Here is a 22,640-nt window from a genome sequence, read left to right as displayed (position 1 = left end):
CACAATTAGTAAATAGTAGTAAATATTATTAGTAATAAATTGGTATTACTAAATAACTAGCTTTTCTGACTCCAAAGCAGTCTTTTACTCTTCATGATTGGCAGTCTGCTCTCCTACCACCAGGAATTTTTAAAAGCCAGTTTACGTGTTTGTACATGTTGTGAGTGCTACACAGGTCTGAAGTTATTTTCTATTAAAATATGTACACGTTGAGATGTTTAGCTCTACTAATAAAATTGCCTTCTCTTGAGAAAATGGAGAATTAAAATTATAAAGCAAACTGATAAAATTCTTCTGATATTAGTATTTCATCTGATTTAAATAGTCTTAGCACAAGTAAGGTTATCCCTTTGACATTCATCAAGAATTTGTTGGCAGGCAAATGGTAGCTCTTTCAGAACTGGGGAACATGCTGTAAGCAGAATCCAATCAGTGACGCAATAGCGATTTAAAAATAAAATTCAAGAATTAAAAAGGCACTACACACCACAGTGAGTTTCGAGAGCGGCAACATTTAGATTTTATTTTGGTAAAGGAGATACTGTTCAATGCAAACTCAAAAACAAGAGTTGGGGAGACCTGAAATCCCCGTCTCTTGGGTGACAGTGACCCTGGACAAATGGCCCTGCTCTCTGTGCTTTAGTTCTGTGAGGTGCCCACTTCCTGCTGGGCTGTCCGCATGCAGAAAAGAACAAAGACTTCAAGCACTCCTTGATCCTGGATAGTTTTAAGGGAGTTAATTTCCAGATTCTCAACTTCCATTAACTATACTTCTTCTTTAAAATGATCTGCCTGAGAACTGACTTAAATTAAAATAAGCTTTCTTCTACTTGACATAAAAGAAGGACAAACTCTCCACAGTATCCCATGTCATACTGGGGCATGCTCATCTAGGGTGTAGAACACAGGACACCAAGCAAGGAAGAAGCTTCCTGTAATGACTAATGAAAGTGCCCTTACCCCTGGGTGTCCAGTCTTCACCTTCTTAATCATGTTTTCCGTTAAGGATGAAGCTTGACTTAAGAACCTTGGTATTTTGGGATGTTTTGAGTTGTTCTGGATTTAGACACCATGTGTGATGATAAAGCAGGGCCGCGTTGCTTCTTCCATCCCCCTTAGTCAGAGTACTAGTTCCCGAAGTAGAGCCCAGGCCATTCAGAGCAAAGAAAGCATCTGGAAGCCACAAGTGGCTTTTCCATGTTTCAATACACACAATTATTTTCAGCTCTTCTCAGTACTCATCCCTAGGGCATGTCTTAGGTAGAAAGAAAAGCACCTTCAAACAGTTTGAGCAGTCTCATTTAGTGACACTGACTCTTAAATACACGTTTCACAGTGCATCAGGTAAAGCCTGTGAATAAACTATTACATGATTTCCTTTAGGCTGGGTATGCATTAGTCAATTAGTTGTTGAAAACCTAAAATCATGATGTATTTATTCCAATGACAGTCCTTATAACATCTTTAATATTTTCTGCCTCCTATTAAAAAGTAAAACTATATGTTGGCTGCCAATCTGTTAGTTTTTACAGCATATTCTTTCTCATTTATTCAATATATTGAACAATTTTATCATGATGTCTTGTTAGATTAATGGTGGTGTCATTATTGTAATCGAGTCTTAACTATTCATAATGGCTGAAGGATCAGAGTTCAGAATACACACGTACATACATTTACCAAAGAAATACCATGATTTTTATCATACTCCTGTTTCATAAGTAACTTGTGAATTTAAGTAAATTTAAATTTAGCCTTATGCTTCATAATCCAAATTAAGTAAGGGAAAGAACGTATTGACTTACGAACTTGTTTACATTTGATAACTTATTAAGTAATAGATAAATTAATTTCATTAGGTCTTTATTGTATTAATTGTGATCTGACCACTTAGAATCTGCCTTACAAGATGCATTTTCTAATTTATTTCACAGCTATAATTTTTCCTAATTCATATTACCACATTTATTTGAATTGAAAAATACACTTTGGCACTGAAAGTAAGTCTGATTTGGCTGCCTGTTTTGAATAAACTAAATCTGTACCTATAAGATTTAGATGAAAATATATTCAAAGTATATACAGAGATTAAAATTTTTTCAAAAAAGACTATATGGCAAAGATGTAATAAAGTGAATATTTCATTTTTCTAATGCTGAGTATATGAAACTAAGAAAAGATACCTGTGGGTGAAAAAGAAGTGAGAATAATTGAAAGTTTCCTAATATGTCTTGATTAAATCCTCTTTTGGTATGTTTTCTCAAAACTAAAAAGTTGAATGACTGCTTAACTAGTCTTTAAATGATTGTTTTTCTAAAATAGATGGTTTCTAATTCTGCTTTTAGCAAAATTGAAAGTATGCCTAATTGACTTGTCAGGTGATAATGACCTATCTAAAAATTGTTTTAGTATCTATGTTATCGAGCTGGGGGACAGGAAATATATCTAAACAGGAATTCAGAGAAGCAAATGTTAGAACAAGACTCCTCCTTTTCCCGTCTCCTTATTTATATAAGATTTCTTAGTGCTTCATGTCTACAAGTTTTTAAAAATAGGAATAGAGTAGCGTGAACTTGGACTCATTCTAGTAATAAGTCATAGTCATTCATAGATAATCTGAACTAGTCGAGAAACAGAGACACTCGTCTCATTAGAAAATACATTTCCAATAAAATTTTACCTTTTATGTTTAAAATTTATCAAAATTTGGAATATTTATGTATATGGTATACCCAATGAAAAGTAGAGTTATGAATGTTAGAGATTATTAAAATAGAAGAAGAGTAATTTGTGTGTATGCTAAATGTGTGAATATCACATGTGCATGTGGGCATGGATTAGAACAGTTGAGTTAAATGGGCACCTGTGAGGGATTTTTTTCTTTTATAATTTATTCTTTATTATAATTATTTTAAAAGCAGTAGTTTGTGTTTTAATCTACAACAAAAGGAGTAGCAGAAAACAGAGAACTGTAGACAAAAGGAGTGAAGGAGTGATCAATTAAGGACAAGAATTCAAGAGCTTCCTCAAGGAGGTAAGCCCTGAGCCAACTGGTCCTGAGGAATAGAAGATAAATTAGGGTGCGAGGAGGCAGGAGAAAGTGATTCTGTCCAGGACAGATAAGGTAGCAAAGGCTCGTATTTGTAAGAATGGTAAGATAGATAAAAAAAGGATGTACTGGTGAAGTGAGTCCTGGGGAGGCAAGGGGCATGTCATATCTCTAGTTTGTACCACAGCTCCTAACACAGAGCCTGGCACAAATTAGGCTCATCATAAATAGTCATTGAACTGAACTAAACGGGTCATTTGATTTGAGTTAAAGTTCTGTGTTGGAGAGCTGGAGTTACAGGGAGTCCGCTTGGTGGGCGCAGGAAGTTTGGTTTTGATGAAATAGCAAGTGCAGTAAAGGCGGTGTTTCCTGGATTCAGAGGTCTGAGGGCTCCTAAAGAGCCAACAGCTCACAAGTGAGTGCCCCTCTGCTTTCTGTGAATGCGCCCACCAGAGCACAGAGCTGCCGAGTTCCCTCCATCCGCACTTGTTGAGCGCATTCTATATGTAATGTTGTGCCAGTTACTGTGTGCCATCGAAGAAAGAGTTGTGTACAACCTTGCATCGAGTTTTCCTCTCATAGCTTTGGGTTTGTAGATTAAACCTTTCAAGACAGTTTTATCTCCTTTTGTCCCTCTCACCTCCTTCAATTCTTTTTCCTTACCAACCTTTGTTGTTTAGTTATAATGCTGCCATATTTTGGTGGTGTCTGATCGCCAGGTTTCTGAGAAAGAAAGATGCCCGCTTTGCCTAAGGTTCAGATGGAACTGCTCAAACTCTCCCAAGATTTATAACTCTTATTAATTTGCTGCACTTCATGTGTCACAAAACAACTGTGTGCAGCTGAAATTAAATATTTCTAATTCACTGTGAGTTAAAGAAATTTTAGAGCAACTTTAAAGAAAATGTGTAAGGGGGGCTGGCCCCGTGGCCGAGTGGTTAAGTTTGTGCGCTCTGCTGCAGGCGGCCCAGTGTTTCGTTGGTTCAAATGCTGGGCGCAGACATGGCACTGCTCATCAAACCACGCTGAGGCAGCGTCCCACATGCCACAACTAGAAGGACCCACAATGAAGAATATACAACTATGTACTGGGGGGCTTTGGGGAGAAAAAGGGAAAAAAATAAAATCTTTAAAAAAATAAAACAAAATGTGTAAGGAATGGTTCCTTATCTTTTTATTAATCCATACTTTTTTCTTCTTTTTAGTCTTCCCCAGAATCCTGGGTTATTTTTAAAAGCTCTTTCCCAGTGGCTGGAACTGGGCATTCAGAGGGCCAGCCGTCCCAGCACCGTGCACTGGTTTTCTCTGTCAGAGGTGGTGTGGTTTGCCTGAGGAGCCACGCACTCAGGCCATTGGAGCTTAGTCAGAGAAAGCTCCTGTTCCCTTCAGCTGCCCTGTCCTCCAGCCTCATTTCATTTCAGATACACAGGACAAAAGAAGAAAATATCTTCAACTTTTTTTTAAAAAATCGTTTAATTTGAAAGATTTCCAGCTCGTTCCAAGGATTTCTGTTCCCCACCGTCACCCTCCAAGCAGTCACTTGGACTAGTAAAGGCAGTTACAGACAGTGTGAGGCACAGTGTTCTTTATATTAATAGCAATGTTTTAGACATAGGTCAAGAAGGTATTAGACATGATTTGAACTTGATTTATTATGTGTTTATAAAACTATCCCTGACAACTGGGAGACGCACGGGGGAGAAAACGTGACCTGGGCCCTCTGGGATTGGGATAAATGGAACTCAAGGGCCAGGGAGACACCCCCAGATGGTAGGAGAGTAAGACGAGTACAGCGTGGAGTCGGCCTGGCAGAGCTGCACACCTTCTCTAGTAACAGTGGCTTGGCCCCGGGCTCCTGCGGGCTGGCTGAGCGTTGGAGTTGGGGGAGCCCCGCTCGCTCACCTCCCTGGGAGGCCTGTGCGTGTGTAGTTGCTACATTTACTATGGCTCTTTCTCCTTTTCCTGTGGTTATTCATTGTTCTCCCCCTCCCCTGTCTCATGTGTTTATTTTAGTCCTTGATTTTACTTTTCTGACAGTTTGAAAAAGTATTAAGTACCTTCTGACCCAGAATGGACGGTGGACCCTGTGAGACTCCATCAACAAGCCTCTAACACTCGTTTCACCTGTGCAGTGGGAAACATTACCCCTCTACACTCTCACTGAAAGCCCGACACCCAAGGCTTACCTGGCGGCTCATGGCAAAGTAAACTCTGAACTCTCACTGACTCCTGTTCAAGCTCTGGGGTCTTTGTCGTTGCATAAAGACTTCTTTCAAATTGATCTCTCAGATTCTACCTTGACCTCCGTCTACCTGATTCTCACACTGCCAGTTCTCTTTCTAAAAATACAAACCCACTGGGGCCAGCCCGGTGGCACAGCAGTTAAGTGCACACGTTCCACTTCGGGAGCCCGGGGTTCGCTGGTTCGGATCCCTGGTGTGGACATGGCACCGCTTGGCACACCGTGCTGTGGCAGGCGTCCCACATATAAAGTAGAGGAAGATGGGCACGGATGTTAGCTCAGGGCCAGTCTTCCTCAAAAAAATAAATAAAAATAAAATACAATACAAACCCAGTTATCTCTTCTCTCCCTTGTTTAAAAATTTCTTTATCTCCTGTCTTAAGGGGAAAAGGTCTGAACTCCTTGGCCTAACACTTAGAGACCCTTCAGGACTTGACTCTTCGTTTCTCCTCCATCTGCCTTACTTCATCCATAGTTAGCCAAGCGCTGGAGTCACATTGAACTCCTCCTCATTCCCTATCTGTGCCTGATTGTCATCAGAGCTTTGTACTTGGTTTCCTTGACTAACTCGCATACCTGCCGTAGGCCCTAGATCATATGTCCCTTCTTGTGCAAAGCGTTTCCTCCCCCATGCATCCTTGCTACAACCTCGTAGCTGCTGTTATACCATAGTGGGTTGTTGTGTAGACATCTCCATTTCATGGGGGGAATCACTGGTCCCAGCATTCTCTCTGGCACAGATGTTCCCTAAATGAATAAGTGAATGCACAAGATCTGGGATGATCTTAATTAGATGGCAGTCATAACACATTTTCATACCTTATCAAAGAGTCATCATGTTTTTAGCAAGCAAGAGCCAAGATGAGCATTCTGAATCAAAATATCTGTTTCTGAGTGAAGAAACTTCTTGTGAATTAGTCTTTCAGTGACAGATGAAGCTGTTCATGGATTCTGCCTCAGAAGTCTTAGTTACTGATAGTAGAAGTTTATAGAAAGACATAAAATGTGGTTCTCTGTTTTAGGCTTCAGCTCTGGCGGCATGGACTATGGCATGGTTGGTGGGAAGGAGGCTGGAACAGAGTCTCGCTTTAAACAGTGGACCTCCATGATGGAGGGACTGCCCTCTGTAGCCACACAGGAAGCCAATATGCACAAAAATGGTAAGAGCAAGCAAAGTCTTATGAGCTGGCACTGTTCTGACCCTCAGCAGGCCTTGGTGAAGTGTCCTGTAAAATTATTCGGAAGCACAGATCTTTAGCTCTTTCTTAATGAGTCTCTTGATTTTTTTTTCCCCCAGATCTTATGTTCAGCTATGAGAGGAAGATTGGGGTTGTGTGTATTCCAATTTGTAAGAAACTTAAAGTGCTAGTTCTAATTAAGGGAGCAAAATTGCCCACCGGCAATGGGATTGAGGGTAATAGCAGTGAACTTGGGCAAGCCCATTAGGGTAAAGCCCTAGTAAATTGGCTGAAAGAATAGAATCAGGTTTTTTTGAGGTGCAAGAGATCACAACAAATATATTTGATTTCATGTCAATTATTTGAACCCTGTAATCTCCAGAAGATGACTAGTAGATCGATATGTGAGATGTGAACTCTCCACAAAGCCTTCTAGTTCTTTGTGAATTACGGTATCTGCAAGACAGCAATTGAGGGCGTTGCAGGCTTGGGTCGTGAATGTGAGTCAGCCCTTCATCTCCATAATTCTCTGTGAGAGCTTCTCCATTTCCCTGGAAAGCAGATAAAAGATATTAGAAGCTTCCTTCCGCCTTTGTTTCAATGTTTGTTTCGTTTGACACTAATTCACTTGGACTCAACTGTATCCATGAGAACCAAATATACATAGGTGTCGGGCTGCCTCTGCCGCAGCTCCGCCCCGTCAGGAGGCCTTTCAGGATTCCTTTATAAACCCATCCGGGAGGCTAGTGAAGTGGCCGCCTGGAGCTCTCTGCCTGCTATCCCTAAGCTTTATCATTTGATTTTGTGCTACGAGATCAAGAATGACTTATTGAAACTATCAAATTTGTTTCTGGACTGAATAAGCCAAGCCCAGCATCTATTGCTTTGGGCACTTACCCTGCTTCCTTAGGCTGATGATTCATCAGTCCCCTTGTCCCCAGAAGACATGATAGGTGGGTGATGATAAATACAAAATGGCATGTGAGAGGAGACCTTGCAGGTAAACCATCCACTTGTCTTTGTAGAGCTTATAGGTAGTGTTCTCCCCATTTCCTTAGCAATCCCCAAGGTGATGTAGTTTTTCGTTTTCTCCTCCTTCACTGTAATGTACCCTCGAGTCAAATTGCTGTCAGTGACTCCAGAAAAGAAAATGACTTCCTAGCTGAGCATGGAGTTGGTTTTGATGATGTTCCTGCTAGGCCAAAGCAAACAGATTGTTTTAATCAATACTTAGACAAAGGTTTTAATACATTACCCTGGAAATAATTTTGTCTTTTCTGAATCAGCGTCCTATGAGTAGATGAAGTGACACAATACAACATGTAAAATTCATTTGAAAAATAAGTAGAATGGTATCTCACAGAGGCGGAAAATTTTATTTAAAGTAAAGCTCATTTTTTGTGAGTTTAAGGGAGTTTTAAGCTTTTCATTTTCGCCTGCCTTGTGGCATATGAAATGCGTGAAGGGGGTACCGACAAAACCGCTGAAATGCCCTCGGGAAGGCAGGGACAAAGGGCTTGCTGTTCTCCGTGTGTGGGGCCCTGGCTCTCAGAGCGGCAGAGTGCACTGCTGGTCTTGTGCTGGCAGAGACCCGAGGCGGGAATTCCATCTCACTGCTTTGGAATTTAAAGCAATTGCAGATGCTTTCTTGCCAGTGGACTCCCCCTGTTTACACTGCTGCTTCCAGCTAAGCTAGGCCTGATCAGCACTTGAGTACTTGGGTGGGTAGTGTCAGCAGAAAAGTAGATAAAACCCTCCTATGTGCCACAGATTTTTCCTATTTCTCATTCTTGAGTCATTAGTATAAAAACTGTGGGAATAATGGTATGATTCGTAGTTTATGAAAGTTTCCTTAATTTCATAAGACCATGGAATTTTAAAACTGAAAGAAACATTCAAGAAGGAGAATAGTGCCGTGTGCATAAGTGAGAAACGGAGAGGCTCAGAAAGGTGAAATGGATTGTCCATGGTCAGACTGCTCGTTAATTATATACTGGCTCTCGGGTGGGACCTCACATTCCAGTGCTTTCTTGACTGTGTAAGCTTCAGAATACTGTATTGGTTTGAGTTCCTCTGAATGAAAGATTGTCTGGTTCTGTTCACAGGTGTCCTTTCTGGGTCTGAATTAATTTCCTCTCTCTTTTCTCAGGCGCTATAGTGGCCCCTGGTAAGACCCGAGGAGGGTCACCATATAACCAGTTTGATATCATCCCGGGTGACACGCTGGGTGGCCATACGGGTCCTGCTGGTGATAGCTGGTTACCTGCCAAATCTCCACCAACAAATAAAATCGGAAGTAAATCCAGCAATGCCAGTTGGCCTCCAGGTATTGTCCAGGAGATGTTTTTTCTGAGATACCATTTGTTTTTTAATTGTTAACTTCAGGTTCTGAACACATTGCTTTTGCCACCCACTTTACTAAGGCACTCACTTTCAGTAATTACTGTCTGATAAAAGCAAGACATGTGCTATGCTCAGGGAAGACAGAAAATTTTCTTTAGATGGGTTCTCTGCTCTATAGAGTTCAGTCAGGAAGGTAAGGTTGTGGACACTGATCACCTTCAAGGTAAGTTACCACGTAGTAAGTACTGGACAGGTATAGATAAGCCAAACGAAGTCAGAGGAGTGGAATCTGGGGATAAAAGAAGGTGATGTTAGGGGCCAGCCCGGTGGCACAGCAGTTAAGTTCACATATCCACTTCTCAGTGGCACGGGGTTCCCCAGTTCGGATCCCGGGTGCAGACATGGCACCACTTGGCAAAAGCCATGCTGTGGTAGGCATCCCACGTATGAAGTGGAGGAAGATGGGCATGGTTGTTAGCTCAGGGCCAGTCTTCCTCAGCAAAAAGAGGGGGATTGGCAGTAGTTAGCTCAGGGCTAATCTTCCTAAAAAAAAAAAAAAAAAAGATGGGGGGAGATGTTGGAGCCAGGACTTAGCAGCATTCATCCGTGCATAGGATGCCTTGTAACCTGGGTTCTTCTGAAACATCCTTTGAATTGATTTGTTTATTCATTAAGCAAGTATTTATTATCAGTTAGGCTCCAACTATACAGTAGTGAGTGCAATTAGACTATTTGTTGCTTTCTTCTTCTCTCTCTCTCTCTTTAATTTGATATAAGTAATCTGTTTTCATTGTAGAAAAAATTTTAAAATTTAGTAAAACAGAAATAAAAATAAAAAATTTGGTATATGTCCTAAATCTCTTTCTCTACAGATGTATTTGTGGTATGATTATGTATAGTTTCATTCTATTTAAATACAATCATACAATGCATATTGTTCATGTATAACACATATTGCTCTTCCTGATCATGATTAGGAAAGTAATTCATTATTTCTATCATATAGCTTTAAATATGATTTAAATTAACCAATAAGAAAATTGAAAACACTTATACATATTCTAGGCTTTTTCATGATAAGTCAAATTATTTCTGCCGGTTGCCCCTGGACATTCTACATAGTAGTGGTCATTTATATTACATTTTCTTTTATGTATCTGAGCCAGTTTCCAGTGAGATAAATGGGAGAGGTCACTGATCTCTAAATCAGATTTTCTCCTGGTTCTTATCGTAGATGCCTGGAAGGTTCTGTTGAGCACCAGACTACTTAATCCTGCCTCCCTGCCCTCGGGCCTGAATTTCCCTGGGAGCAGGCAGAGCAGGTGCTGGGGCCAGGCACTGATGAGCAATGACATCAAGTTCACAAGCAGAGAGACACAGAGAAGTTCGACCTGTTGTGATAACTCAAAGGTGCTGCTGGCACAGTATATGTTTAGGCTGACTTTTAAAAAAAGAATATTGATGAAAATCTGAGATAAAAAAAGATGCAGTATTTAGACTTTTCAGAGATCTATTTCTGGTATCAAACAATAACTTCATTTTACTGTTTTTTGAACAAACGCCCACCTCTAATATTTGTTCTTCTTGTCTCAGAATTCCAACCAGGAGTGCCATGGAAAGGTATCCAAAACATTGACCCTGAATCTGACCCCTATGTCACCCCAGGAAGTGTACTGGGGGGTACAGCCACATCTCCCATTGTAGATACTGACCACCAACTTCTGCGGGATAACACCACAGGTAAGTAAGTAAGATAGCCCTTGTGTTTATTCACCACCCAACATTTTTGTTTTTGTCAATCTGTGGCTTCATTTCTACTTGCCAGTACCTAATAATTTAACCAGAAAACATAAGAAATATGTAGCTTTTCATATGTATCTTTTAGATATATTTTGTTCTCCTCTCTATTGAAAGTTAAATAAAATGCTTAAAGGTTTCACTGGTTATATTGACATCTATCTGCAATATTTTTGTCTTGTTCTTCATGTTCACCCAAAGGGTCTAATTCTTCCCTCAACACCTCGCTGCCTTCACCTGGTGCCTGGCCCTACAGTGCCTCTGACAACTCCTTTACCAACGTTCATAGCACTTCAGGTACGAGTGTGACCTGTTTGTTTCCCTTTGGTTAGCACTCTTCCATCAGGTTCCCTTTTACAAAGGAAATTGGTGTTTATTTCTTACGGAATACTTTTACAGAAGTTGAATAGCGTGGGTCAGCATAGATGGAGGCACACCTCTTGTATTGGTCATGTCCTTGAGGAGCTTCCAGTCTCCCAGAGGTAGGATGAGACAAATGGCTTTAGGACAAGGCAGATGGTGACATAATTGCGGGGAGCTGTGGGTGTTGAGAGGGCAGAGGTTATATCCTGACGACACAAGTGCTTTTCTTTCAACCAGTCTGCCAGGAGCCTCAGAGGCCATGGGAAGAAGCAGTTAAGTCCAGGTGGTTATTCCCAAGGCAGCCAATTACAGCTTGCTTTTCTCTAAAAATCCTTCCACTTACAAAGGCTAAGGGCAGATGGCCAAGGGAAAAAAAGAGTACTTTTGATTAATTCGACCAAGATTTGTTGAATTCCTTGTGTTTTTTTGAAAGATAATAGGGAATGGAAAAGTTACTGGATATAGTAAAGCCTTTGAAGTTACTCACATAACACAATGCCTTATGGATTGGGGACAGATCATTAGTAATTGGTAGACAAATCACCTTGGTCTTGCAGAAGTTGAACTTGAAGCCATTAAAGTAATTAAGGCTTCTGATCTTTGTCCAGGCAAAAACAAATAAAACAAATCCTTAGCTACCTACTAAGACACTGAAGGTTAATGACCTTACAAATTGTCGTCTCTTCTTTTTCTTTCCACCTCTGTGTTGTATCAGCAGTGCAACAATAACCTATCATTTATCGAATGCTTCTGTAGACCAGGCTTGAATTCTAATCTTACCTTCACCAACGTCTATGGGGCGGTCCCGGTGTTATCCCCGTGTTGTAGATGAAGAAACTGAGATTCAAAGAGCTGATAGAATTTGCCTCAGGTCTGAGTGAGTGTGTAAAGGGACGACTCAACACTCCGTGTTTCTAACCACCACCCTAGATTATACTTCCTCCTTCACATGTGAAAACTCATTTTCATCTAGCTCTTCTGTTCCCGTAACTGCCCATATCTCAGGTTGACCTATTTTATCTTTTGTCTGCAATTGAACATTCACCTGAGAGATGACCCAGAAATCACCCCAGGCTTGTCTAAGACTGAACGTATGCTTTCCCACCCCAAATTTGTCTTTCCTTCTTAACTAAACTCTTTATTTTTCTTAGTGATGTTCCCGTGCATCACTTAGTCACAAAATCTTAGTATTTTCTCACTCCTTCCTCTTCCCCTGGATCCAGGCAGTGATGACGTCTCCTGCGTGGTTTATTCTGCAGTCGTGTCTCTCACATCCATTTGCTCTTGCCCAGTTTAGACCCTCATTTAAACACTACCTGCTCAGTCTACTGCAGAAACTCCTGATAGCATCTTCATCAGCCCCCAGCCTGTCTTTATGGCCTCCTTTACCTCTCTGCCCTGTGAAGTGTTTAGCCAGAATTGGGGAAAAACATATTTAGTACAGAGAGAGTTTAAGTTGAACCTTGGTTTATATTCTCCTGTCTCTCTGAGCCCATCCATTTATGTCAATCCTTTAAGACCTGTCTTTGCAAAGCCTTTGCTGACGGCCCAGCATTGTCTTTCTTCTCTGAGTATTGAACGTATATAATGTTGCCTGGGGTTACCAATTCTGTTGTTCATCTGTTCTGTCTTCCCATCTGAACTTGCAGTTCTTGAGAATAACTGTTTATATTACCCACAACACTGATTCAGCGCCTTAAGACATAGTAGCCCTTTAGTGAATATTTGTTCATTGTGTTTAAAAAATCTGTTTGAATGTTGACATCTAATACTCTGGATTTAAGAAAAGTGTAATTTTCTAATGTACTTCCATTCGGTCAATAAATATTTATAAAACACTTTTAGTTTTGCCTAAGGTTCATATTCTACTGTATCTGTAAGACTAATGGCTTTAGGAATACTTTCCTTGAATTTATCTTCCCTTTCAGCTTGTGTCTAGCTAAGAAAGCAGTAGAGAATTAGTTATCTTATTAAATCTTTGGTTTATGTGTTAATTGGTCAATTCAGAGTAATAGTCATTGAAAATTTTGTATTTCATTGGCTCAAAGAACAATGTTATTTTGTATTGCTACTCTTAAAATGTGCACTTACTTTTTTTAGACTATAAATGTGTATGTATCTATGTGTATGTGTGTGTGCATATATATATATATACACACACACAAAATTTATGTGTATTTATTGACAAAAGTCACCTATCTAACCTTATTCCTTCCTAATTTTCTCATCTTATAGCAAAGTTCCCTGATTACAAATCAACATGGTCCCCAGATCCCATAGGACACAACCCCACTCATCTCTCCAACAAGATGTGGAAAAACCATATTTCCTCAAGGAACACTACACCGCTGCCCCGCCCACCTCCTGGTCTGACCAACCCCAAACCGTCATCTCCCTGGAGCAGCACAGCACCCCGATCAGTCAGGGGGTGGGGGACACAGGACTCACGGCTTGCCTCGGGTGAGAAGGATCTGCCTAAGGAGCACCAGGGTTCAAACACAAGGGGCCTATGTTAACACAAATGGTGAAGACATGATGAAGTCTTCATGAGAGAGGCAATCACAGTTGTCTGGTAGAGGAAAAAGTATCTCCTGAATGAAAAGTCACAGTCAGTATAAGGCAGAGGGACCCAAGAGCTCCCGAGGTAGCGATGGAGTAGACATGATGAATGACGGAGTGAGAACTGGGAGAAAAGCATTGTCTTACAATAAGGCACAGGAGTGTGTAGGGATCAAGGTCCAGGAGAGGGGAAGTGGCCGTTCAGTGACGAGACACAGAAGGCCAGAGTGAGGTGGCAAAGGAAAGACAGTGTACAAAAGGAGAGAAGAAACGTGTGGGCCTTGTGAAAATGTTTCTTGCTCAGTGCTGTCTTCATTTTTTGCTAGCTCCTCCTGATCTTTTTTTTCTGGTTGCTTACAGCCTCTACCTGGAGTGATGGTGGTTCGGTTCGTCCTAGTTACTGGCTGGTTCTTCACAATCTCACTCCGCAGGTAATCATGCTTTCTTGTGATTTTCTAGAGAGGACTTGATTGTGTGAAGAGAGGGGAACTCAGAGATGTGGGAGGTTGGCAGGTGGAAGAGCTCGTTCATTTCCTGGTCGCTGCAGAGAGTCCAGCCTGCAGGGTGGGTCTCCTCATCCAAGGCTTGAAGCCTGCTTCTGAATGGAGGATGTTGGCTACTCAGCTGCATGCCCGTCTTCAAGGTGGTGTTAACATGGGTAGTTTATAAGATAATGAGAGTGGGGTGGTCTTATCCGGTGAATTCTGTTTAGCAGCGATAACTTGGTGTGTAAGATGTGCCTGTTAGAATCTGGAACCAAGTGGGAAACGGATGTTTCAAGTGTTTTAACCACGTGCAGAAAAATTACCTGTTTTTGTGTTAGTTATTCAACAAGACTTGAGTCTCAATGTTAACCATTTTTATGCTTCATAAGTATTTAACCATCCATCTCTGCAGTAGAAGGAATCTGTCGATTTCATAGCTTAAATGCCACATAGGTGCTTTTAATTTTCCATCTGTTATTCTCTCTGTGTAGATGGCATTACTCATTTGCTCTCACCAGGACATGCCCTCTGGGTTGTTTGTCCAGTGGAGGGGTTTCATTCCCACCAAGCCACTCTCCCTTCACCTCGGTTGCTTGATAACTGATGTATTTGCAGCAGCATTATGTTGAGCACGCAAATGAGGTTAAATGAACCCATCGAAACTGAGCCCATAACCTTCACTTGGACTTGACAGCACAACCTCTACAACAGCTTGTTAAAAGGAGTTAATTCTGCCTCTCTCCCTTTGACACATAGAATGGATTGTCTAGCATTTAATTCAGAAATGGATTTATGTTGGGACCGGCCCAGGGGCACAGCCGTTAAGTTCGCACGTTCTGCTTCTCGGTGGCCCAGGGTTCGCTGGTTCAGATTCTGGGTGGAACATGGCACCGCTTGGCAAGCCATGCTGTGGTAGGCGTCCCACATATAAAGTAGATGAAGATGGGCATGGATGTTAGCTCAGGGCCAGTCTTCCTCAGCAAAAAGAGGAGGATTGGCAGTAGTTAGCTCAAGGCTGATCTTCCTCAAAAAAAGAAGTGGATTTATGTATACTTTACTAAGCCAGCATTTTCCAGAGTATTCCCAAGGGATATTAACAGGTCTCTGGCCTAGTATGTTTGGAATGTATACTTGATTAAACAAAATTATGCAGGTTTCTTCACCATAAGACTCCTTAGACCCTTTAATACGCTAACATGTATTGTGATCTCTGTGGGGAAATAGAGCTTCTCCTAAATTTATTTATCCATTGAACCCATTTGTGGGAGTAAATCGAGGGCTCGTATTTCAAGGTACGCGTGGAGAAAGGCAGTTTCCTAAATATAGTTAACATGAGGAGGAGTCTGGCTCAGCTCTTAATCTCTGTATCTAATCAACTCCGGGTTATTGTTTTAGCTAATAGTTGACTAAGTATGAAGATTTTATATAACCATCCTCAAAACTATATATGCCTCTTTATTTCTAAGTTGTCACACGGTATGGTGGGCATAATATGGTTAGGATGAGAGAAGCAATGAGGGATGTCCTGTGTTGAAAGGAACTGGGCAAGCTAACTAGCTGTTCACTTGTGTTTTATCAAATGAAAAATAGTAAGTACATGTGTATATATACATGAAATGAATATAGGGGTTGGCTGTGTTTGTATTAGAAAGAATTAATTTTAAATATCGAAACTACCTAAGAGGAGACTAAACTCAATCACAGCTTAAAATAAGGTTCTAAGGACAAATCTTTGGTACCTGGATAAATTTATTTTTATCACCTAAAAATTGTTTAGAGGACTTGTATCCGGAAAAGTCACTTGTGGCACACACTGACATGCTTATATAGTTGATTGTCACTTATAAAACAATGCTAAGAGCTGTTTCTCCAGTCATTTTCTGTAAAGAACTATGGTGAAATGGACGGTTTCCATCCTGCAGCGTTGCCATGGTAAAACCACAGAAATGTTTCTACTTCTGTCGCCAGTTATACAACTTTTTAAGGCTATTCCAATAGTAATCTGCTTCCCTTTGAAAGAAATGAACTGAAATGTTGGACTGAGCAGCTTAAACCTAGTTGTGATCTTGATACAAATAAATTAATCAGAGTGAATAAATAGATTTGTTCATCTGAGTCATAGGCAAGGGCAGTTATCTGTAATCACTGAACCTCTTAGTGTGACTAAGGTGAGCAACTACAGCCCTTGGTCGAGTTGGCTGAAGGAGGGCAGCAGAAGACACAGAGAGGTAGGTAGAAATAGTCTCACCCTGAGGTGGCCAGAATAGGAGTAAGAGGATGTCAGAATAGTCTGGAGCTAGGCCAGCCATCAGCATTGAAATCATCAGATCGATAGCAGCGCTTTTGTTGTTTGTGTCTTTCTTTTGAGCTCTTTGTGAGATTGTTAACTGGGGAGGTGGAAGAATACTGCATTAGTAATGATGCTGAGGACTTTGCCTGTGTTCTTAAATTCTAATTTGGGTACCATCTTATTTCTGCTTTTTGAAGCTCTTCAAATCAGCACACGTTGACTTGTTAACCTCTTATGGAAAATAGACCACAGATTGAATCATATGCTTTTTGTTTTGAGCTGTATTTATGCAGGCTTTTTTATTTGCAAAATGGGCACATTAGATTTCAGCCCAGTGCGTCGAACATCTTCAAATTTACCTTTAAGTCCTCTTCTTCAATGCACCCTTCCCTGCTTTGAGTTCTTCATTCATCTCTCCAAGACTTATTTACTACTGATACTATTATTTACAAACCATCAGTCCTTCTCATTTTCATATAGAAGAAAGGTCACTTGACTTCCTTTCATGCTCCACCTCCAGCTTTTTCTCACAAATGTCGTTACTCCTTAGATTGATGGGTCAACCTTGAGAACCATCTGCATGCAGCATGGCCCACTGCTGACATTCCACCTGAACCTAACCCAGGGCACCGCCCTGATCCGATACAGCACCAAACAGGAGGCGGCCAAGGCCCAAACTGCACTGCACATGTGAGTACCCATCCTACTCTCACTGAGACAAACACGCATGAAGATGCACACGTGAGTATTTGGCACCTGCTTCATTAAACAAAGATGCACAAGACCATGCACTAAAACAGCATCATTGCATCAGCAATTGCTTAGGTGCTGAGGTGGCTGATTTTTTCTACCTACTTAAGCATGGAATGTCCTCTTTGTATCATAGGCCGATAATGAGAATTGCAAAAGTAAAGAATTTGTGAAGTAGTGAGTAAATTTTAAGTACCATAAAACAAAGCCAGTATTAATGAAAATGTGAAGCGTTGTAAGTGCTGTCACTTTTCATAATAGGATTTAGCTGCTTACTTTGGCTTCTTTGTGGGTGATGTTGAAATATTATGGTCTTGGCTTGGGTCGCAGAGGTTTTGCCTGAAGTAGGTGGAACTGGATCAGACTTTGACCGTCCCCCTTCCAGCCACTGTTAAATTGGTGGACAGGAAAGAGCTGACTCCCTGTGGCTGTAGATGCCACGACAGAAAGCTATAATCAAAGCAAGCTACTGATAGTGAGGCTCAGGCAGCAAGCCCAGCCCTGAGACACAATGGCACTTCCAGGCGTCTGAGGCTGGGCACCTTGATGCTTAGGGTGTGATCTTTTACCTCTCATGGGGTACGAAAAGAGGTGATGTTTTTCTTGACATACAAATTCCAAATACCAAGGGATATTGATATATAGTACCCTTTCATAGACCTTGGATGTCTTGGGATTTAGTAATACTTCATTGCTTTAAATCAGTACTTCTCAATCACCTGGCGGTCTGGTTAAAATGCAGTCTGTGATCCTGTAGGCTTGGGGTGGAGCCCATGAGTCTGCATTCCAAAAAGCATCCAGGAGAAGTAGAAGCTACTAGTCAAAGGACCACACTTTGAATAGTGAGGACTCAAAATACTCAGTCCCTATGTGTGCTTTAGGATTTCCCTGAAATCTATAGCTCTTTCCCTTCCCTTTTTTCCAGGTGTGTGTTGGGAAACACTACCATCCTGGCTGAGTTTGCCACCGATGATGAAGTTAGCCGCTTTCTGGCACAAGCTCAGCCCCCTACACCTGCAGCAACCCCAAGTGCACCCGCAGCAGGTTGGCAGTCGCTGGAGACCGGCCAGACCCAGTCAGATCCCGTCGGACCTGCTCTGAATCTTTTCGGTGGGTCCACAGGGCTCGGGCAATGGAGCAGCAGTGCTGGTGGCAGCAGCGGGGCCGATCTTGCTGGCGCTTCGTTGTGGGGGCCCCCAAACTATTCTTCTAGCTTGTGGGGAGTCCCAACTGTGGAAGATCCCCATAGGATGGGCAGCCCTGCTCCTTTACTACCTGGTGACCTTCTGGGAGGAGGGTCGGATTCAATCTGAACTTAGAACTTTCAACTCTGACCTCGTGACCTTTTTTGGAACAGCAGCAGCACTAACTTGACCTTTTCGTTTTTTTTTTCAACTTGCAATAAATACATTTTTAAAAGGAAAAAAGAAAACGGAGAGAGAAAAAAAGGTGGGTCATTGACAGACTGTCTGAGCACATAGTTGCCTCCCTTATACCTTCAGTTTTTTTGTTTGGAATACGAATCCAAAAAGAGAACATATCACTCTTGAAATACTTGAATCATGAACGCCAACCTAGAAAGACAATGTGAAGCAAGTACACATACCATTTAAATTTAAACACAAAAAAATTAAAAAAATTAGTTTCTAGTTTTTCACTTTTTTCATGTTATATGGAAGTTGTTGCTAAGAAACATATATACTGAAAAAAAATAGCTTTTTAACTTTGTTTGCACTGGGTGTGTTTCCGTCCTTAGGTCTACCATGTTTGGGAGGGAGGGGAATTCAAAAGAATTGTTGGGGTGGGGGGAGGGAAGACTTGACGGAGCCTCACTTTAAAAACAAAAACACAAAAAACCTAAAAAAAAAAAAGGAAAAAATTTGTGATTGGCTGGTTGATAAATACCAGTGTGTTCTGGCACATGTAACTGCCCAGGCATGCTCGTTCTGGTATGTGTGTGCACGTGTGTTCATGTGCATTCGCGTGCATCCTTCTCTCTGTCTCTGTGTGTGTGAGTGTGCCTGTGTCCTCCTCCTCCTCCTCCTCTCCCTCCTCCCCCACCCTGAGTTCTCAGAAAGCTGCATTGCTGACAGTCCACAGGCTGGCTGGCCGGCCATCTGCCTTTTGTTTTGTTTTTTTTAAACTATGAGAATACACAAGCACGGGGAGCCACTGCTCCTAAAGCGACTCCGTTGGGCTGCATGAAGATGAACAGAGTGCTTTTTAATGATTAAAGCAGGGAACTCCTGTACATTTGCAGAATAGCCTGAGTGTGAGTTTTCTCTAGCTTTTCTTTTGACCTAGCAGTAAAGTGGAGCACTGCCAAGTCCACAAATTTAGGAGAGCAGGAGGTACCTCTTGGAGCAACTGTGTGTCTTATTTATTTTTGTTTTTTGAAGTAAGTGGACGCTAGGCATATCTGAATACCTGTTAAGTTTCACACGGGCCTTTTCGTTAGTTTGAATGGGAACAGACAATGAGATAGTTTTTAATTGTGTGATGTCTCAAAGGAGAAAAATTTTGTTCCCCCTTTCTTGCATAATCAGGTATGAGAAATTGATCAGAAAGTTAGGTAATGCTGAATTAAATATTTCTATTAGTTTTTCTTTTTCATTTTAAAAAAACGGAAACAAAATAAGTTGCGAGCAGCCTCCTGGAAGCATGCGCAGCTCCTCCCTCTCTGCTTCTCTCTTGCTGAGTGTTACCTGTGCCAGGCCGTGGCGTGTTACAGCACCGGGCCATCACTGACAGAAACGTTTACGTAACGAATGTTCTTAAACCAGTGTGTACTTCAAGCGTTTCCTTTGGTTCCTCTGTATTGTGTATTTCCTGTGTATGTGGTTTTGCTTAGGCAGGTATAACTTAGCAAAGACTTTAAGTATTGCACCTTTTTTTGGTTTTGACCTCTTATTATTTTTTTCCTTGTAATGTTGCTTTTTTTTATTTCGGTATTTAAAGACTTTTTTTTTTTTTTTTTAAGCATCAATGTAGTAGTACTCTGGGCCGAATAGGGGGCAACTTTTAATCCACAGTTATCATCAACATGTATGTACTTATGTTGGAATCAAAATGTATCAGACTGCTTTTTGTGAAGAGAGTTACAGCAGCCCTGAAGGGGTACGTACCCTTTATACAAAGCAGATGGCTGGCGGGGCGGGCGGGGTGGGGGGAGGGGGACGTATGCCGGTAACGTGCTAGCACTTGTGTGGACATCCCAGTCTGCATTATACTGTTTAACATAAAGTGCCGACATTCTGTACCAGCAATTACCTGCCCATTCCAACCCTTGGTGGGAGCAGACCTCTACTGTCCTCCGTAACTTGCTGCTAGTGAGGACAAGGGAGTTTTTCTTTCTTTAGCATCTTCAGTGAAGGATACAACAATGCCTAATGTATTTGACTTTTAGCTTGTGTCTGTGTGTAGGTGGGAGGGTGGGTGGGTGTGTATAGGAAAAGGCAAAAGCGAAATATTTGCATTTAAGTGGTTTTGAGAGACAAAGAATGGGAATTCTGTAGTCCTCTCGGCTTACCCTGTTGATTATAAACCTAGCCTCAAAAGAGATTGACGTGCATAATTCAAGTGAGCATTCGCTCATACAAGTCTTTGTGAACCCTTTGTGGGTAGGTGGTCAAACTTGAGTTTCCAGCATTGGTTTGTTCTCATTTGATGCCTTGTAGAAAACTAACTGTGCCCTCCTCCTGCTCTCCGGTTTTCATCACCACCGTGCCCCTTCCACTTCTGCCCACGTACAAAATGTCTCCTTCCAGCCCCTACTGACTGCTCTCTTGTGTGTGGAGCAAAACCCTGTGTGTGGTGACCTCCAGGTGAAGAGCAGCTGTGTTAGACTTCTACAGAAGGCTAAATCTTAGTGTCCCTGGGCCAGGAGCATGTCCCGAGAGCCAGACGTGGCCCTGTCCACTGCCGCTCTTGGCTCCCTGCCATGTCCTGCCCCACCCCCCTCTCCTGCCGTGGCTCCTGGACCTACACTATGGGTTAGTTGAGTCCTTACGATAATACGGTGAAAGCCGGGTGCTAGAGCCCCTCTTGTTTACAAGACATAATGAGGGATTTGAAATATGTAAAAATAAACATGAGAAGCTAAAATGTTCTTCCATCATAAGCTTAAAGGGAAAAAAATTAAAAACTTAAAAAAAGACCAAAAAGTGCGTATATATATATACATATAAATATATATTTTAGATGAAGACTAACTCTGGGAGCATTTAACAGTGTTTTTTGTTTTTGTTTTTAACATTTATTTTCCTGCTTTAAAATTTGCAAGCATTCTCAGGAATTCTAGGGTAGGAAGCCAGTTTTTTGAAGAAGGTTTATTTAACCGTATCTTATCCTAGATAGACGGCTGTTTCTTTCCTGTTAACAAACTTTTACAAGTTCCTGAAACTTCAAAAAGTTTAAACAATTTTTACTTAAAAAAAATGTAAAAAGAAAAGTCTCCAAACGTTATTGTCATACTGGGGATCACACATTTTAAAACACGTAGAAAGAAATATTTTTTAAAAATTATCAATTTAGCAGCAACAGGTAAATTCGTTATCTTAAAAAATATGGGAGAAGGATTAAGCTTTATAAGAGCTCTATCATGGATTCATTTGAAATTGTGTGTAATTTAATGGGAGAGTGTTTGGTGTATATAAATGGGAATGCCATCACTTTGCTCCTTTCCATTTAAGACTGAACTGAAATCTCCCCTAATAATTTTAATTGTTTTTAGAGGAACCCTTCTCCCTGTCTCCCCAACCCCAGCAACAAAAGAAAGGAAGAAAGAAACAACAGCTTAAAAAAAAAGTAATTCTAATCTGTAAAGTAGTACGGTTGGATTGCTGAGAATCTATGTAAAGAGTTAGGAAATAGAGGTTAATAATTTTTGGAACAAATTTTAAATATAGGCATTACTAGAGGAAAAAATATCTATGGACTGTTAATGAAGAATGTCTTACCTCCATTTGTTGTGGGAGGAGGAGAAAATAATGGAAGAATCTAATAAGGAACAAGTGGTTTTACTTTTTTAGCTCCCAGCTACTGTAGTGCTCATTTTAATTGCTGTTTTGAAGATCTGCTGCTTAATTATCCCCATCCCTCTGCCGGAGATGTGGAGTATTTCCTTTCAGTTTTTGGTGATGTCGAATTCTCCTTTTGTATTCCCTCCTGGGGCCGGGGGTCAGAATTCCCAAGCATGACCACAGCTTCTTATAAACATCTAAGCTTCCCAGTGGGAAAGAAACTCCAGCTCGACAGGTAAAGGGAGTGGGTGGGGTTGCTGCCTGCAATTTCTCTAAAACCGCTTTAGTGCCTTCAAACATACACCCAGACATCCTAAGCAGGGGGAACACGTGTGTATGTGCATGTGCTCCAGTCACTCCACAGACATTAAATGCTTGCCCATTAAGGAAATTGGAGTGGTTCTGGACAGGCCCCAAAGGCAGTGGGCTAAATTTAAAATAAATCTATAGACAGAAATCAAGGAAGTTAACATGCTTTTCTGTCTCAATAATGTGGAATGCCAAGTTCCTTCCTTGTGTCGTTGCCCTCATTACTGTGCATTGACTCTCCAGCTGTGTCACTG

The 22,640-nt window shown here is 41.3% G+C and overlaps 1 protein-coding gene across 12 annotated transcripts in view; it reads left to right on the top strand.

Moving 5' to 3' along the window:
• The window catches only part of TNRC6B (trinucleotide repeat containing adaptor 6B), a 241,005-nt gene extending 219,825 nt beyond the window's left edge, over nucleotides 1–21,180 (top strand). For all 12 annotated transcript variants that reach the window (XM_044779371.2, XM_044779373.2, XM_044779379.2 and 9 more), the window contains 8 exons: nucleotides 6,314–6,451; nucleotides 8,619–8,795; nucleotides 10,406–10,552; nucleotides 10,811–10,906; nucleotides 13,208–13,432; nucleotides 13,892–13,962; nucleotides 16,857–16,996; nucleotides 17,982–21,180. In XM_044779371.2, the coding sequence (XP_044635306.1) occupies nucleotides 6,314–6,451; nucleotides 8,619–8,795; nucleotides 10,406–10,552; nucleotides 10,811–10,906; nucleotides 13,208–13,432; nucleotides 13,892–13,962; nucleotides 16,857–16,996; nucleotides 17,982–18,369 (1,382 nt within the window). In that variant the 3' untranslated portion in view covers nucleotides 18,370–21,180. The remainder of the gene's footprint in view (nucleotides 1–6,313; nucleotides 6,452–8,618; nucleotides 8,796–10,405; nucleotides 10,553–10,810; nucleotides 10,907–13,207; nucleotides 13,433–13,891; nucleotides 13,963–16,856; nucleotides 16,997–17,981) is intronic.
• Nucleotides 21,181–22,640: the final 1,460 nt, after the last annotated feature.

Source organism: Equus asinus, chromosome 4 (genome assembly GCF_041296235.1).
Source record: "Equus asinus isolate D_3611 breed Donkey chromosome 4, EquAss-T2T_v2, whole genome shotgun sequence".
Lineage (NCBI taxonomy): Eukaryota > Metazoa > Chordata > Mammalia > Perissodactyla > Equidae > Equus > Equus asinus.
The sequence above is the reverse complement of the archived record's forward strand: the minus strand, read 5'-3'. Positions and strand labels throughout refer to the sequence as shown.